This window comes from Schistocerca piceifrons, chromosome 8 (assembly GCF_021461385.2).
Source record: "Schistocerca piceifrons isolate TAMUIC-IGC-003096 chromosome 8, iqSchPice1.1, whole genome shotgun sequence".
Classification (NCBI taxonomy): domain Eukaryota; kingdom Metazoa; phylum Arthropoda; class Insecta; order Orthoptera; family Acrididae; genus Schistocerca; species Schistocerca piceifrons.
The window spans coordinates 199,226,473-199,242,042 of record NC_060145.1 but is presented as its reverse complement, the minus strand read 5'-3'; the positions used below and the strand labels follow the sequence as shown (position 1 = coordinate 199,242,042).

The 15,570-nt window shown below is 38.4% G+C and overlaps 1 protein-coding gene across 1 annotated transcript in view; it reads left to right on the top strand.

Moving 5' to 3' along the window:
- LOC124711272 overlaps positions 1-15,570 on the top strand; it is a 139,327-nt gene that overhangs the window by 12,485 nt on the left and 111,272 nt on the right. Inside the window, exon 2 of the mRNA XM_047241256.1 lies at positions 10,056-10,370. Within this exon, the coding sequence (XP_047097212.1) occupies positions 10,056-10,370 (315 nt within the window). The remainder of the gene's footprint in view (positions 1-10,055; positions 10,371-15,570) is intronic.

Genomic DNA, 15,570 nt, shown 5'->3' with positions numbered 1-15,570 from the left:
AGATTCGGGAGGAAATGTGCTCAGCCTATATCAGACTTATTCATGAAAAACAAGCAAGTGACAACTCATCACCAGACTATATAAAAGACAATAATGTGAAGGTGCAGACTCCTGAAAAATCTGTGCCTAATACTAGCTTAACTAGCTTAGGAGTATCTCCTGCAAAGCTGCATTCAGTTGCTCAGCATAGTTGGTATGCAGCAGCCAAACGAAAATTGGAATCAGTAGCTGGAGCTCTGAAAACTAAAACTTCACATACATATCAAGTTGAAAACATCAAGAACTGATTCAAGAACTTCAGCACCATAATATCCAAATTGTGGCATTACAGGAAACTCATTATACTGATGAAAATTCTTTTGAAATGGGCTATTACAAAATTTATAAAGAAAAAGCAGCAGAGTATATCTTTGGAAAATGCCCTCTATTAGGTACAGCCTTTATTGTTAGAAGAAATATAACAGAGTTTGTAGTAACCACAACCAACTGCGGGAACGCCTTGGGCTGCGGATCGGAGCCGCCTGGCGGGGAAGCCGCCGGCGATGGAGCACGCACCACGGGGTAAACACAAGGACGAGTCGGACAACAGACCAACGACAACCGACCATGACCGACACAACAAGGAAGAGATAAATTACGGAGGTTTGTAGAAACCACAACATCAAACACCAACAGTAAATCCACTCGGAACCAGAGCCAGGCAAAAGTCAACAACAAGCAACGACAAGAACGCAGTACCTCCGAGATAGAAACTCAATCCAGAGCGAGTACCAGACTGGCTGGACTAGGGCAGAGCGGGTCCCTATATACAAAACCGGAGGGAGCGGCTATTGGCCGCTGTCTGCACGTGGCGTAGCGGTGGCGCCCTCGCTGCGCAAGAACCGCTGCGTGAAATAGCCGCCGCGGATGCGGAGCCCTCTATGGGCTGACCACGTCCATTTGTTCTGGCGCGTGCTCGACTTCCGCAGCGTGAGGTACTAGAGAGTCCATAACTAACTTCAGCTCTACATCCAATAGGCTCTCAACACTGAGGATCAAATGTAAAAACAAAATGTATATGCTAGTGAATGCTCATGCTCCAACAAATATTGAAAATAGGAAACATCCGAACAAAGTACAGATTTTCTGGGAAGAACTAGAAGACACGATTCAGAAGATTCCAAATGAAAAAGTAATCATTCTGCTCAGGGATTTTAATGTACAGGTCAGCAAGGAGAAGAAATATAAAAACATCATTGGCACATACCCAACACATAAGAGGACAAACAACAACAGAATAATACTTGTGGAACTCTGCCAAATCTTCAACCTCAAAATTATGACTATACACTTCAAGAAACATTCCAAGAAGATGAAGACTCGGAAAGCACCATATCAACTCCTTGGAGAGTTCCAAGTTGACCACATAGCTATTTCTAGAAGAGAATTTACTACAATTCAAAATATTAAGGCACAGAAAGGAGCCAAAATAGATACGGATCATTATCTTGTTAAGTCTAAAATTAAATTCATCCCAAATTCTGGAGGAAATAATAATAAACCTATGAGGAAGCATTTTGAAACCAGGAATATTGAGGCAGATATTCAAAATTATTTCAAATCAAAATTGCAAAGTGAGACATGGGATGAAATGAAATCTCAAACAATGAAAGCTGCAGAAGAATCTCTTCCAACCAAAACTAAACACGAGAATATCTATCTGATGGAATGAGATTTGTAATGAAGCTTTGGAAAACAGACAAAAGCTATGGCAAAAATTTAAATTGAATCCAACACAAAATGACCTGGAAAAGTTCAGAAAAGGTAGAAAAATAGTCTACACAATCAGAAACAAAAAGAGACTGTATGAAAGACTATCCCTTCAACAAATACAGGTGTAGTTCACTCAAAACAAATGCAGAGACTATTAACAATATTTCAAAAGACACCCGAAAGGTTACAAACCACCCAGTTTAAATTTTTGTGACAAAACAGGGAAATTAGGTACAAATGACCAAGAAAACTGCAACATTTTATCTGACTATTTTGAAGATTTTCTCAACTGTAAAACGCCTCCAGAGAAACTGGAATTCAAAAGTCCAGAAGAAATCCTTGCAGACCCATATCTACCTACTCTAAATGAGGTCAGGCAAGCTATAAAATCCCTCAAGAACAACAAATCTTCTGGTGAAGGTGGATTCACAGCTGAACTTTTGAAACTAGGTGGGGAAAAAGTATCACTACACCTCAGTACAATTATTAAGGAAATTTGGAGAACCGAGAAGATCCCAGAAGATTGGAGAATGGCACTTATACATCCACTTCACAAAAAGGGTGACAGATCAGATGTTAACAATTACAAGGGGATTTCCCTTCTATCCATTCCATGCAAGGTCCTTTCCAAGATATTACTAAATAGGATTGAACCAGTTCTAGATGCACAGATAGGAGATTACCAAGGTGGGTTTAGAAAAGGGATGTGCTGTTCGGAGCAACTAATTAACCTTAAAAACATAATTAAAACACGTGCTGGTCAACCACATGTTACAACGTTTCTTTGTATTAGAAAAGCATATGACTCCATAGACAGAGCAAGCCTCATTAGGACTCTGGAGGAATTTGGAATTGACAGAAAAACTAGAGAGATGTAAAGCAAACACTGACAGATACCAAGTCCAAAGTCAAATTTTGAGGCAAGATTTCTGAACCTTTTAAAATCCAAACCGGTTTGAGACAAGGGTATGGACTCTCCCCAGTTCTGTTCAGCATCACTTTGGAAAAGGTTATGAGGGAGACATTGGAGGAATACACACAACAAAAAGTAAGGGGAATTTCTTTTGGAGGATCAGTTAAAGATCTTACGATACATGCGCTAGCTTTTACAGTTGATATTGCTCTCCTATCCACAAATACAGCAGAAGCAATTAAACAAATAGAAATCATAGCAATGCATGCAGATAAATTTGATTTGCAGATATCACAAGGGGGAAAAAAGCTAAATTCATGTCTAACAAGTATAAGGAAATCAAAGAATTGCACACAGTTATTGGATGTATGGAAAGGGTCATACACTTTAAATATTTGGGAGAAACAATAACAGATACTGGCATAGAAAAAGAAACTATCAAACTTCGAGTAGCCAAACTTGGGAGGACACACATTTTAACACAGAAGCTGTACAACAAAAAATGACTGTCTCAAAATGTGAAGTCATTATACTACAATACAGGGATGAGAATAGAAGTTGCATATGCAGCAGAAACACACTCCTTCAAGAACAAAGGACTAACAGATGATGACCGAGCGAGTTGGCGCAGTGGTTAGCATACTGGACTCGCGTTCGGGAGGCCGACGTTTCAATCCCGTCTCCGGCCATCCTGATTTAGGTTTTCCGTGATTTCCCTAAATTGCTTCAGGCAAATGCCGGGATGGTTCCTTTGAAAGGGCACGGCCGATTTCCTTCCCCATCCTTCCCTCACCCGAGCTTGCGCTCCGTCTCTAATGACCTCATTGTCGACGGGACGTTCAACACTAATCTCCTCCTCCTCCACTAACAGATGAGCTTGAGAAGAAGGAAAGAGTAATTCTGAGGAGGATTCTTAATGGGCACAAAAAAATTGGTAAAGATGAGCAATGAGAAGATCTACCAATTTATTAAACCAATCGCAACGGAAATGAGAAAGAGAAGGCTGATGTTCTTTGGTCATCTGGTGCGAATGGATGATGGCAGATTAACGAAGAAAATCTTCAGTATAATTCAACAGAGGAAAACTCCCAACTCTTGGTTGTAAGCAATAAAGAAAGACCTCGGCGAACTTGGACTTACAGAAATGGAAGCAACGAATAGGGACAAGTACAGTAAGGCAATAAATGAATTCGAGGATTTTTAGGAGGCTCTAAAACTGAAGACCAATAGGAAAGTAACAGCTGAACATCTGGCAAAAATCGCAGCAGGCAGAAGAGCAGACCCAGAGAAGAGAAACAAAAAAGTGAACATGAAATAGAATTTGTAATGCCGTCTTTAGTTGGCTAATTCATATAAATAAATAATCAAGTTGAGCTGGCTGCTCATGCAAGCACTATCTCTGATAGTGATTTAACAGAACTGGAAGAAAAGGCAAAACATCATGATGAACTCATGGAAAAAACCTGTCAGAAAATTGAATATGCAAATAATTGTGAAAACATTCAGTTACTTACTCTTGTGCTGCCAACTTGAACTCGGCAGAAAGTCAGTTCCAAATTTCAGGTTTCTGCATATTTGGTATGACAAGCAAGAGCTCTTCTTTATTTAGAAGGGCATTTTATCAATGGCTGAGCAGAGAAGTGGAAAGACATTGCAACATGATACTGTGCACAAAGTAAAGAGTTTTTATTTGGATGGCAAAAACACAAGAATAACGCCTGGGAAAAAAGACAAAGTGAGCACCAGCAAAAATACGTATGAACAAAAGTGTCTGGTTTTCAGTAATTTAACTGAACTGTATTCTCTCATAAAAAAAGTATCCTGAAGACAAAGTAGGATTCTCAAAATTTGCTTCTCTTCAACCAAAACAGTGTGTACTTGCAGGATCGTCAGGAACACATACCGTAGGTGTGTGCATTTACCACTAAAATTTTAAATTGCTTCTAAATTCCATTTCTGTTAAAGAAACATACCAAGACCTAATTAAAATAAGAACATGTTATATAAATAAACAAGCCTGTATGCTTTGTCTGTGTGAAAAATGTGCCAGCAGTTCATTGTTTCAAACCCTCCTAGAAAACGAAATAAAAGAGTATGATCCTAATGAGATGGTTCAGTACAGTCAGTGGGTATCAACTGATAGAATTACTTTAAGTGTTCAAATCCCTTCTCTATCAGAATTCTGTGACACACTAATTAAGACAATTGAAAAACTTACTCCACATTCTTTTGTTTCTCAATCACAATCTGATTATCTGAAAATGAAGTAGGAAACACTTCATGAAGGGTCAGTGTTAATTTTAATGGATTTCAGTGAAAATCTCAATTTTGTTGTTCAAGATGAAGTACAGGAGTACCATTGGAACAATGGCAGCTGCACTCTTCACACTGTCCATATATATTACAAAAAGGACAAACAGTTGCATGCAAAAAGTATTTGTATTGTTTCTGATGATCTAGAACATGATGTTGCCTTGGTGTACCAGACTCAGAAGATTGTATTGAATTTTTTTAACCATGAATTTCCAGAAATTCATCTTGCGTATGTTGAATATTTCGCTGGTGGTTGTTCTGCACAATATAAAAATTGTAATAATTTTGGTGGCACTATTAAAAGGCTTGTCACAAAAACAAGTTTGCAAAGACTTTATAAAGATCAAATACATACAGCTTCACATGTATTTGAATTCTGTCACGAGAACTTGCAAGGCATTTCAATTCTCTTTGTTTCAAAAGATGAAATGCTACAAGTCAGATGTTATCTTTCTCAGCACTTCATAAGTGCAAAAACAATTTCTGGAACACGATCTATGCATTACATTGTACCAATATCACCAACCAAGATTGGAACAAAAAGGCTGAGCTGTGATATGGATTTTAGTATCGTGCATGATTTCTCAGATGCACTTCCGCCACTAGTGCCAGAATTCACTGAGCAGCCCAACGGCATGTGCGTGTGACTCTTCTTGGTATTTGGGAATTGTTGAGAAGGTGAATTGTGAAGAAGGATATGTTACAGTAAGGTTCATGCATCCTCATGGAACCTCCCTGTCCTCCTATTGGCCTTATAATGATGTTTGTGATGTTTCTTTCTCTCTCATTCTGTGTGAAGTTGATATCATCACAGCAACAGGCCGTCCTTATTCTCTGAGCAAAGAGTCCTCAAAGTTGGTGGAAGAAAGTGGTTCTCAGACAAAAAAATATTATCTAAGCATCAGACTGTCTTGTCACATGTGTAGTTCTAAATCAACTTGAATGCAAATTGTAGCACCAGCATTTTGTGCAGTGTTGATAATATTGGTTTTTGACAAAATGCTATGTATTTTTACGTTGGGTTAATTTGATTATGGCAGAGGTAAGAAAGTGTTCATATGTCATGTAATGTACAAGTTGCCGTATATTTTATAATGTGTAATTTTGTTTCATCTATTGCAATTGTTGTTCAATTTGGATATTGTTGTGTGTACTTATGTTGTTAATGTCTCTTGGGTAGTAATTGTATTTCTCTCCAGGATATAACATGTTAGAATTGTCCAATTAAATTTTTTTTGTAAATTAATGGCACTAATGCCATTTTTTTGTTTAAAAACTGCAGACAATTTTCAAATTTTTACAGTTTGCTTTGAAGTAACACATTGCATCAAACTTTCAGCAATTGCTACCAACAGAATGTATATAAAGCAATAAAAATTGGCACAAGTTCATGATATTAGATACAAAAGCAGTACACAAAATCTCAGTTCACAACTAGATATTTGTTTTCATGGCCTAGATGACTTGACATGGAATGACCCATTTGTGCAGTCTACCAGTAAGTCATTTAATGGTGAGGGAAATGCAGTAACTTTCTGGTCATTCATTGATTCACCACCAAGCGACAATAACACAGTTAAACGGCTTAACAACATGGTGTCAATGATAGACAGCAGCATGTTGCCATTCATCAGTCCAACACTACATAGGATACTGACAACATCACACTTACAAGTTACACAAATGTCAGCCACTGTTTATTTTACATTAAAGCTCACTTAACAGCAACAAGTAATTACTTACTTAACAAACTGAAGAAAAAAAACGTGAGTGCAGCGATGTTATTTTGTCTACTTACATAAGAGAAGTGGACAATAAATGTTAGTTAAATACAGGGTGTACATAAAGTCCGGGTACACTTCCAGTTGTTTATTGCACCAGAACGAAACATTGTACAGATATCATACACATGTCATTTCATTTTGAAGAGAGACCCTGAAAGTTTCCCCCCCCCCTCATGCATTACCACCACAGCGTAGTTTGGTAATTTGCCAATAGTCAGCACTAGTCACAAACATGCCTAGTTCAGGTGCGAGGTTTCTGTGTGTTGGAGTTCGACAAAAACAAGTGTGCTACAGCTGTCCAACGAATGTTTAGAACCAAGTACGTTAAGAAACCACCAACAAGGGAGGCCATTTACCACTGGCACAACAAATTCGTTACAAAGGGTTGCTTGTGCCTGGCAAAGAGAAGCAGACGTACCAGTGTGACTGAAGCGAATGTGGAGCGCATACGAGAGACATTCATGCGTAAGGAGTCCAAAGAAATCGAATGTTTGTATTAAAAAAAAAAAAAAAAAAAAAAAAAAAAAAAACCACCTTTCAAGTTTCTCTTCAAAATGCAATCTGTATGACATCTTTACAGTGTTTAGTGCTTGTGCAATAAATAATTGAAAGTGTTCCTGGACTTAACGTACACCCTGTATCGTCTGTCTTAAACTGATAAATGAACAGTACCTGTGAAGGATGTTGCCTCTCCCAGAAGAATGCTACAACCATCATATGGGATGACCAGGAATCAATTTCCCCTGTAGCAGTGTAGAGCAGTGTGCAGAGATTTACATAGAAGCTGTCCATATACTTTTCTTGTGTATTATTAGCATCTCACATCTGTATTCAGTGTAGTGTTAACATTTCTTGTGGAAAATAAACACTCTTTCAGGGAGTTTCTGCTCACTGCATCACCAGTGATCCATGAGGCAAGCTGCAAAAGAGTTGGTGTAATTTTGTGAAATATCTGTAGCTATTTTTTTGTGATGTAGTGCGGTTGAGAGAATGAGGAATTGCCTGGTTGATCTCGATTTTGAAGACTTAAGGAGGAGGCAAGTGCATGACCACTGTCCAGTGACCTACCTTCCCTCACACTTCTAACCTCCACCCCCACCTTTCCATCCTGTTACACCCCCAAAACAGTGTTTACCCTTAATACAGCTCTACTGCACTTAGGTGCGGTACACACTTTTGGTATTGTTGGTATTGTTTTTAACCCACATCATTTAACAATAAACATCAGTTTTATGTGATTGAAACACTGATCGTAATACTCTGTGATTTCCCCCCCCCCCCCCTCCCCCCACTTTCAGTTGGGAAACTAAAAAAAATGAACCAATTTTTATAGGAAATTTAATGTAGCTTAATTTTGTGTTGGGAAACATTTTTACTAGATGCCATAGTTTTCAAGATGTTTAAGAAATACCTAAAAAGTGACCTTTATACACTGCCACCAACCACCGCCCCCTCCCCCTTCCACACACACACACACACACACACACACACACACACACACACACACACACCGAGCAAGATGGCTCAGTGGTTAGTACACGGTATTTGCATTCTGGAGGATGGTTCAAACTCATGTCCAGCCATCCTGATTTAGGTTTTCCGTTATTTCCCTAAATCAGTTCAGGTAAATGCTGTGATGATTCGATTGAGAGGGCATGGCCGATTTCCTTCCCTCGTCCGATGGGACTGATGACTTTTCTGTTCGTTCCCTACCCCCAAATCAACCAACTAACTGACCAATATGGTTTGGATGAGCATCTCCATGATACTCCCACACTTAAACAAGTACATGATGCACTGCAGTACTCTTCTTTGGATTTTGTGTATGAATCCTACTAGGAAGGATTTCCAAGCAGTAGATTTGCAGATAAATTTTCTCCCATAATTCTCCAATAACTCTGGAATCTGCCTTTCCTCCAAATAGTTTTATCTGGCAGTTTAATTTGCTTTCCCTTGCTATGCTATCTCATTCCATTCACTCGTGATTATCATATTGTCATCTACTTGTGTATGATACTAACTATTCAGTTTCCCTATATATTATCTCTGTCATCATGCAGCCTGTGAAGCTACAATTTTATCATTTAAGTTGTTCATGTTGATTTTTGGGCATGTTTACTCTGTCACTGTACCATTCATTAGTAATTTGTTCTGTGCTTCTCTTTCCTATTCATAACAATTTCAAAATATGTTGCATTCACTAGTGTTCACTATTGACAACTCATCAGCTAGATCAAAATTATATCCTTGACTGGAACTTGTGTTGATTTTTGAGCTTCAAAAACAAAGGAATGTTCATACCCTGACAGCTACAAATTCTGCACTGATTGTTCCAAAATTTCAATTGTCTAACGCCCATGGTGTAAAGTACAGATTATCATAGGGTAAATTGTAGGGAACCATAGATCTAGAACAACATTGATTTCATCTTATTCTTTCTCCCCAGACAAGATCATCATTGGAAGTTACAGCACACAGCGCATTAGATTTATTTAAAGTTTTAGCATTGGCTAAGAGTAAACATAGGATCTTTGGATTAATAATTGTTTATGCCATCTTATAAACAATAGTGACTCTGTATTGGTCTAGTGTGGAAGGGGGCAGAGGCAAATCAATCATGATTAATATATGTTGGAAAGTGGGTTTTGAATGTAAGTGCCATCTAAATAAACAAAACAAAAAATGAAATATCAATGCAACATGTTTTATCTGTTGATTCTGGTCATTGTTAGATCAGGCATCCAAGCTCAAATGATTCCTAAATGTCAAAAAGCTACAGACTGGTAGTTACATGTTTGCTTTCTTTTAGTGGCAACATACTTCAAGACCTACATTATGTTTTGTATTTCAAGCACAAATAAAATATTTGTATAGATTTAAGCCCCAACAATACAATAATCATCTTGGTTTGGAATTCCCTACATCACTTCAATGAATGTTTGGCCAGTAGATTCAGCAATACATGTAGGATTTCATACCCTGCCCTTGCCCAGTTGATATAGTGCTGCACCACTGAATTACCTGATGTTGTCAGGATAAACAATTCCAGCCATCCCTTAGTCTTTCGTTCTTTTTTACCTCCTGCACCAGCATTACTGAAATTTGTATGTAACACAATTATTATAAATTTTCATTGCAATCTATGTTGGTTTGGTGGACAGCAAAGTCTGCACTTTTTTGGTGTCTGCAACAAATTTTCAAGTATAGAGCACTTTGTATTTGTATAACGGATGTTAAAATATCAGACACACAAGTATAATGAAGTAACGGAGACTTGGATTTTTCTGTTCCAGTGTACACCTATTGCCACAGATGTGCCACCTCCAGCTGTATTTGAAGCCATTAACAAAGACTTGCTGTCCCAGACCATTAAGACTGGTGCTGGATCACTATCAAAACGGAACCGTGTTCTTAGTCAAGAGCATAACACTGAAGAACTTCTTGTTAAATTGGAGGATACAGAGAGGGATACAGTAGTGGGGAAAGGAGAGACTGGTACTTTCAGCCGAAAGCAACCCCTGCTTCGCCTAGCAACTATTGTCAGAAACACTGCTAGTCCGACGCCTGCCAGCGTCAGCAACATCCTACGGCCACCTGACAGATTTAAGGTGTGTTGATGACATTATTTAAGAATCAGGATATGTTTGTGTAAATACAACTGTAGAGTGTGTACAACAGGGAGAGGAATCTGTAAAATAACAGTTTACAGTTGTCAATAAAAGTTTAACAGTGCAATGTGTGTTCTGAGCTAGCAGTAAACAATATTATATTGCTTCAAATTTTTGTGAGCTCATTAGACACAGGGCACAAGCTAAAATTAAGTTCAGAAGTGGGAATAATTGAGCTACCTCCTTCTCAGTGAAACGTTTCTGACATTTACCTTAAGCAGTTTATGGAAAGCACACAAAACTGAATGAGAAATTGATTACTAGTGCCTTACCACTGATGCCTCGTGTTCAATTTGGACATTGAAATAGCTGTTGAAATCATTGCTGTTGTGATGTGCACTATTTTCTTAAACATAGTTCGCAGCTTATCACGCTTGATGGTTGCAGTCTATGTTAGTAAACAGATGGTTAGTTGATATACTCACATGAAACACTGCACAGTAATTGCAATATAAAACAAATGTGGCTGCTGAGATAAGATTAGGGAATGCCTGTGACTGAATTGTAATAGTAGGAGGTGATGGAGAGCGTGGGGAGAGTAATGGGCAAGTGGTGCTAATAGGTCATCCATAGAGGAGGGCCCCATGGGTTGGATGGTTTGGAGCAGGGGTGGCATCCAAAGAAGTCATATGGTGTTTAGCTTGGATATGTGATAGAGTACTACTATGTTAGTCAGAGTCAGATTTTAAGTTTGTTGTTCCTCTAGTTGGCCTCAATAAACTAGATAGGTACAAAATGGTACATTTCAAGTATCCATGGCAGTTCTATTAATTTATTTCTATATTTGACCTTCAAAAGAGAAATTATTATGGATCAGAATGTTGTTGGTCAAAGGTATTGAAAAGAGATGCTGTTTTGATGTTACAATGACAGTTGGTTCCTTGACAGCATGGTCATAGTTTTGGGGGAAGGTGTGCTGATACAGCAACCACAGTGATAAGCAGTGAGTCTGTTGGTAATTGGACAAGTCTGAGGAAAGATGGTAGAGGAACTAATTAGTATCGTGAATATAGGGAGGTGGACTACTGACAATCTACTTTAAAAAAGCAGCTAAAAATTCCCTTGACGCCTTCCTAATACACAATCTCCACTCTTCCCAAACTAACTACGTAAGCGTACAGCAGATACGGCTTAAATTCAAAGAAATAATTTTGCACCAATTGAGGTATTTATACTAAGTAAATTAATAAGAGATGGAACTGATCCCCCATGGTACACAAAACAGATCAGAACACTGGTGCAGAAGCAACGAAAAAGTGTCCCAAGTTTAAAAGAAAACAAAGTCTCCAAGATTGGCAATATTTTACGGAAGCTGAAAATTTAGTGAGGCTTTAATGTGACGTACTTTAACAGTGAAATTGTACCTTGAAATCTGGCAGAAAATTCAAAAAGACCAGTGGCAAGACACGATGAATACCTTCACTGCATTATAGCAATGACATTACACTTCTGTGGTAATGTTCATTCATGCTGAGGAATCATATCCAACCACTATCTTGACAAAAGATCCTTACCTAAAGAATGGAAAGTTGCACATGTCACACCAATACTCAAGGGAGTAAATAGGAGTAAGGAGTAATCTGATGAATTACAGGCTCCCATCTTTGTCTTCAGTTTGCAGCAGGATTTTGAAATATATACTGTGTTTGATACAGGACAGAATTTAACAATAGTATGAAAAGGAAAGTTGCTACTCAGGATGTAGCGGAGATGCTGAGTCACAGATAGACACAACAGAAAGACTGTCACAATATAAGCTTTTGGCCGACAAGGCCTTTGTTGAAAATTGATGACAGATGCTCACATATGCGTGTACACGCACGCACACACAGACACAGAGACAGACTGCAGCCTCTGGCAGCTGAAGCCACACTTTGCTCTTCGTAGATTAGTAATAACACGTAAATAATTCATTAGAACTAGCAGAAAAATGGCTATAATTGACTATTGAGAAAATATCCCTTCCAGAATTGTGTTTGTTTTGATTATAATTTTACTTTACACATCCATGCCCTGAACAAAGCAGACTGTCTTATTTCATCAGTGAAGTCACATTTAACAGTTGTTGTACTTCACCATCAAAATAGTAAATGTACACCTGAAATACTGTCATTTGGAACAGTGAATGATAAAGTAAGAAAAAATTATTTGCTTTAGTCTGTGGATGCAATTTTTATTGTGCCTACAGGTCCCAAGTTCCACCATCAGGCCATCCTATGATAAGTAATAATAATAATAAATAATAATAATAATAATAATAATAATGCAATACATAGTTAAAAATACTTCAGTAATAAACTCACACTAAATATTTTCCCCAAATGTGTGATATAGAATGCAACTTTAAAATACAGGGTGATTGTTATTAACATTTTAAAAAACCCCAAGTGATGTAGATGATGCTAGGCAAGTAATTTAATATGAGGCACATGGAGCTGCAAATGTCTGTAAATGTTCCAGAAGTGGATGACAAATGTCAAACGTATGATTTCAGCAGGTGATGTACCTCGCCGCACGTGCAGTGATCGGACTTGATGATTTTACCCTCGCTAGTAGGGGACAGTTCTAAACATCGTTCCGCTAGGCTATTCTGTTTTTGAACAGCTTTTGTAAATATAGAAGTTACAGTTATTCTCCTCTCTGTAAACTAGCAAAACCTGTTCTTATTTTGTGTTTCTTTGCTTCTTTTTGTGTCTACGGGCATTATTTAGTAAAGAACACGTAGATCATTTATTGGTAACGATGCAGTTGGGAAGCTTCTACTTCATTGCTTGTGACGCAATACAGCAGATTTTTGTTGTACTATACTTTGCAGTCAACCAGTAGAGACTGGTAAATAAAATAATAAATCTTAGTTCACTGTAAACACACAACTGTCTAAGACAATCAAATAAAGCACTGCCTGCCAGATGAAGAATCAAACCCACATGCTAAAGACATGCACTGAGGCCCAGAGCCACACTGACGTGAATACTTGACTTGAGACGGGTCAGGTGCGACAGACAGATGGCTCCAATGTTGCATGTGTGGCGAGATACCTCATCTGGGGACATCCATGTCTCCTACATTAAATTACTTGTCTCGGTATCGTCTATGTCACTTCGAGGGTTTTTAAACATCGATAAGTATCAACCCGTAGAGGCAGTTCCTTACCCTTGCTGTGCAATCATGTTTTCCGCCCAAGTGTTTCCTATACTAAAAGTAAACGTCAGTGCTATTCTTTCAATGGATGCATGTTGTGGCCAGCAGCATAGATGATACCCCTATGTACAGAATTTTTGTTTCTTCTTAAATAAGAGTCACAATGTAAAAAATGTAAAAAAATATAAACAGCGCACAATATTAAATGAAAGAAAATACAGAATAAAACAGTCCCCAATGCAATAAAATATTAAAAGCAAAATAACACTAATTTATACCACAATGTCATGATATGGATGTTATCCTGTTGTGAAATTTAAATCCAGTACTTATGTCCTAATCTTGCTGGTGCTGTATGACTATAATTGATGAGAACAGTTTACATCCATAGTTCCCTGTGGATAAGTGAATGTGGTCCCCAAGGGTAGATAAACATTTGTATTGATCCATTGTGCCTTCAGTAAGTAGAGATCACCCATGGAATGCCTCCGGCCTGGACTCTTCCAACAATTGTTGCAGAGTGTTTGCTTTCAGATGTTTCACATTGTTTGTGCCAACGGCCATCTGGCCGATGGAACATCTGAAAAGGCCACCTGTCACCACTCAGTGGACGTCCAGTTGCAGTATTGGTGTGCAAATTCCAGCCTTTGTTGCTGATGAACAACATCAGCATTGATCGATGAACCAGGTGCCTGCTGCAGAGGGCCATGTGGAGCAACTTTCGCAGAACAGTCATTGAGAAGACACTGTTGGTAGCCCCGTGGCTCATGTGGAAACTCAGCTGCTCAGCATTTGCACGTCTATTCACTTGTACACATATCTGCAGCTGTCTTTGACTGCTGTCATCTATGGCCTGTGGTGTACCACAGTTGCCCCTGTGCCGTGTTTGGATAGTGTCATTTCACCATGCAGGCATACTTTAACCATAGCGACACACAAATAGTTTACATACTTAGCCATTTCAGAAAGGCTTCGACCCTTGGCCTGAAAGCCAATTATCGTACCCTCTGGGACATCAGATAAATCACTCCGTTTCCACATTACAGTGAAGACTGGCTGGTTTCCCACACCCCCCTTGCACACTTTATATACCTTCCACTGACAGTGCTGCTACCTGCTACCGTATTTACTTGAATTTAAGCTGCACTTTTTTTCCGGTTTTTGTAATCCAAAAAACTGCCTGTGGCTTAGAATCGAGTGCAAAGTAAGTGGAAGTTCTGAAAAATGTTGGTAGGTGTCGCCACAACTAACTTCTGCCATCAAATATATGTAGCCCTACACAGGTATGCTTTGCAGGCACAAAGATAAATACTGGCGCCAAAACCTATGCGTCAGTATATAAATTAAAAGAAAAGGTAGAAGAATGTAAACATTATGCCATGTATTCTTTCGTGTTTGCTGCTATCTCATTTAAATCCTGTCTGCCTAAAAAACTATGAAACTAGAGTGAGACAGCAGCAATCGTGGAAGAATATACATATCATGTCATGTTTATATTCGTTTTATTCTTATGCTGAATAGTGATACAGTCAGAAATGAAGCATGGCAACTGACTAGATTTTAAAATCTAAGATGACTCGAATGTTTGTGCAGAATGTAATATACTAAAGAGGCATCTGCAAAGATTTTCAAACGGAGAAAAATTTTCGCTAAACTCTCATTCAGAACATCATCTATTATACGCAGTCTATTATCTGGTTCTTGTTGATCATTATCAAAGATAGCAGCAGTGTAAGTAAAAACAAATAGCAGTCTCTTGCCATTGTTTTGCTTATGAGACAATTCCCTTTTCTTAAAAAAAAAAAAACAACAACAACAACGCACAAATTCAAGCCATGCTGCAAGCGGTGACAGGTCATAAACACTCATTATCAGAATGCGAGAAACAATGCATGACACAGTACAATAATGCATTTTCAGCTTAGAGTGACATAAACCCCTATGACAAAGAGAACGGCACTTATCAGATCAAAGCAAAATAAGCAATCGATTCAAACCA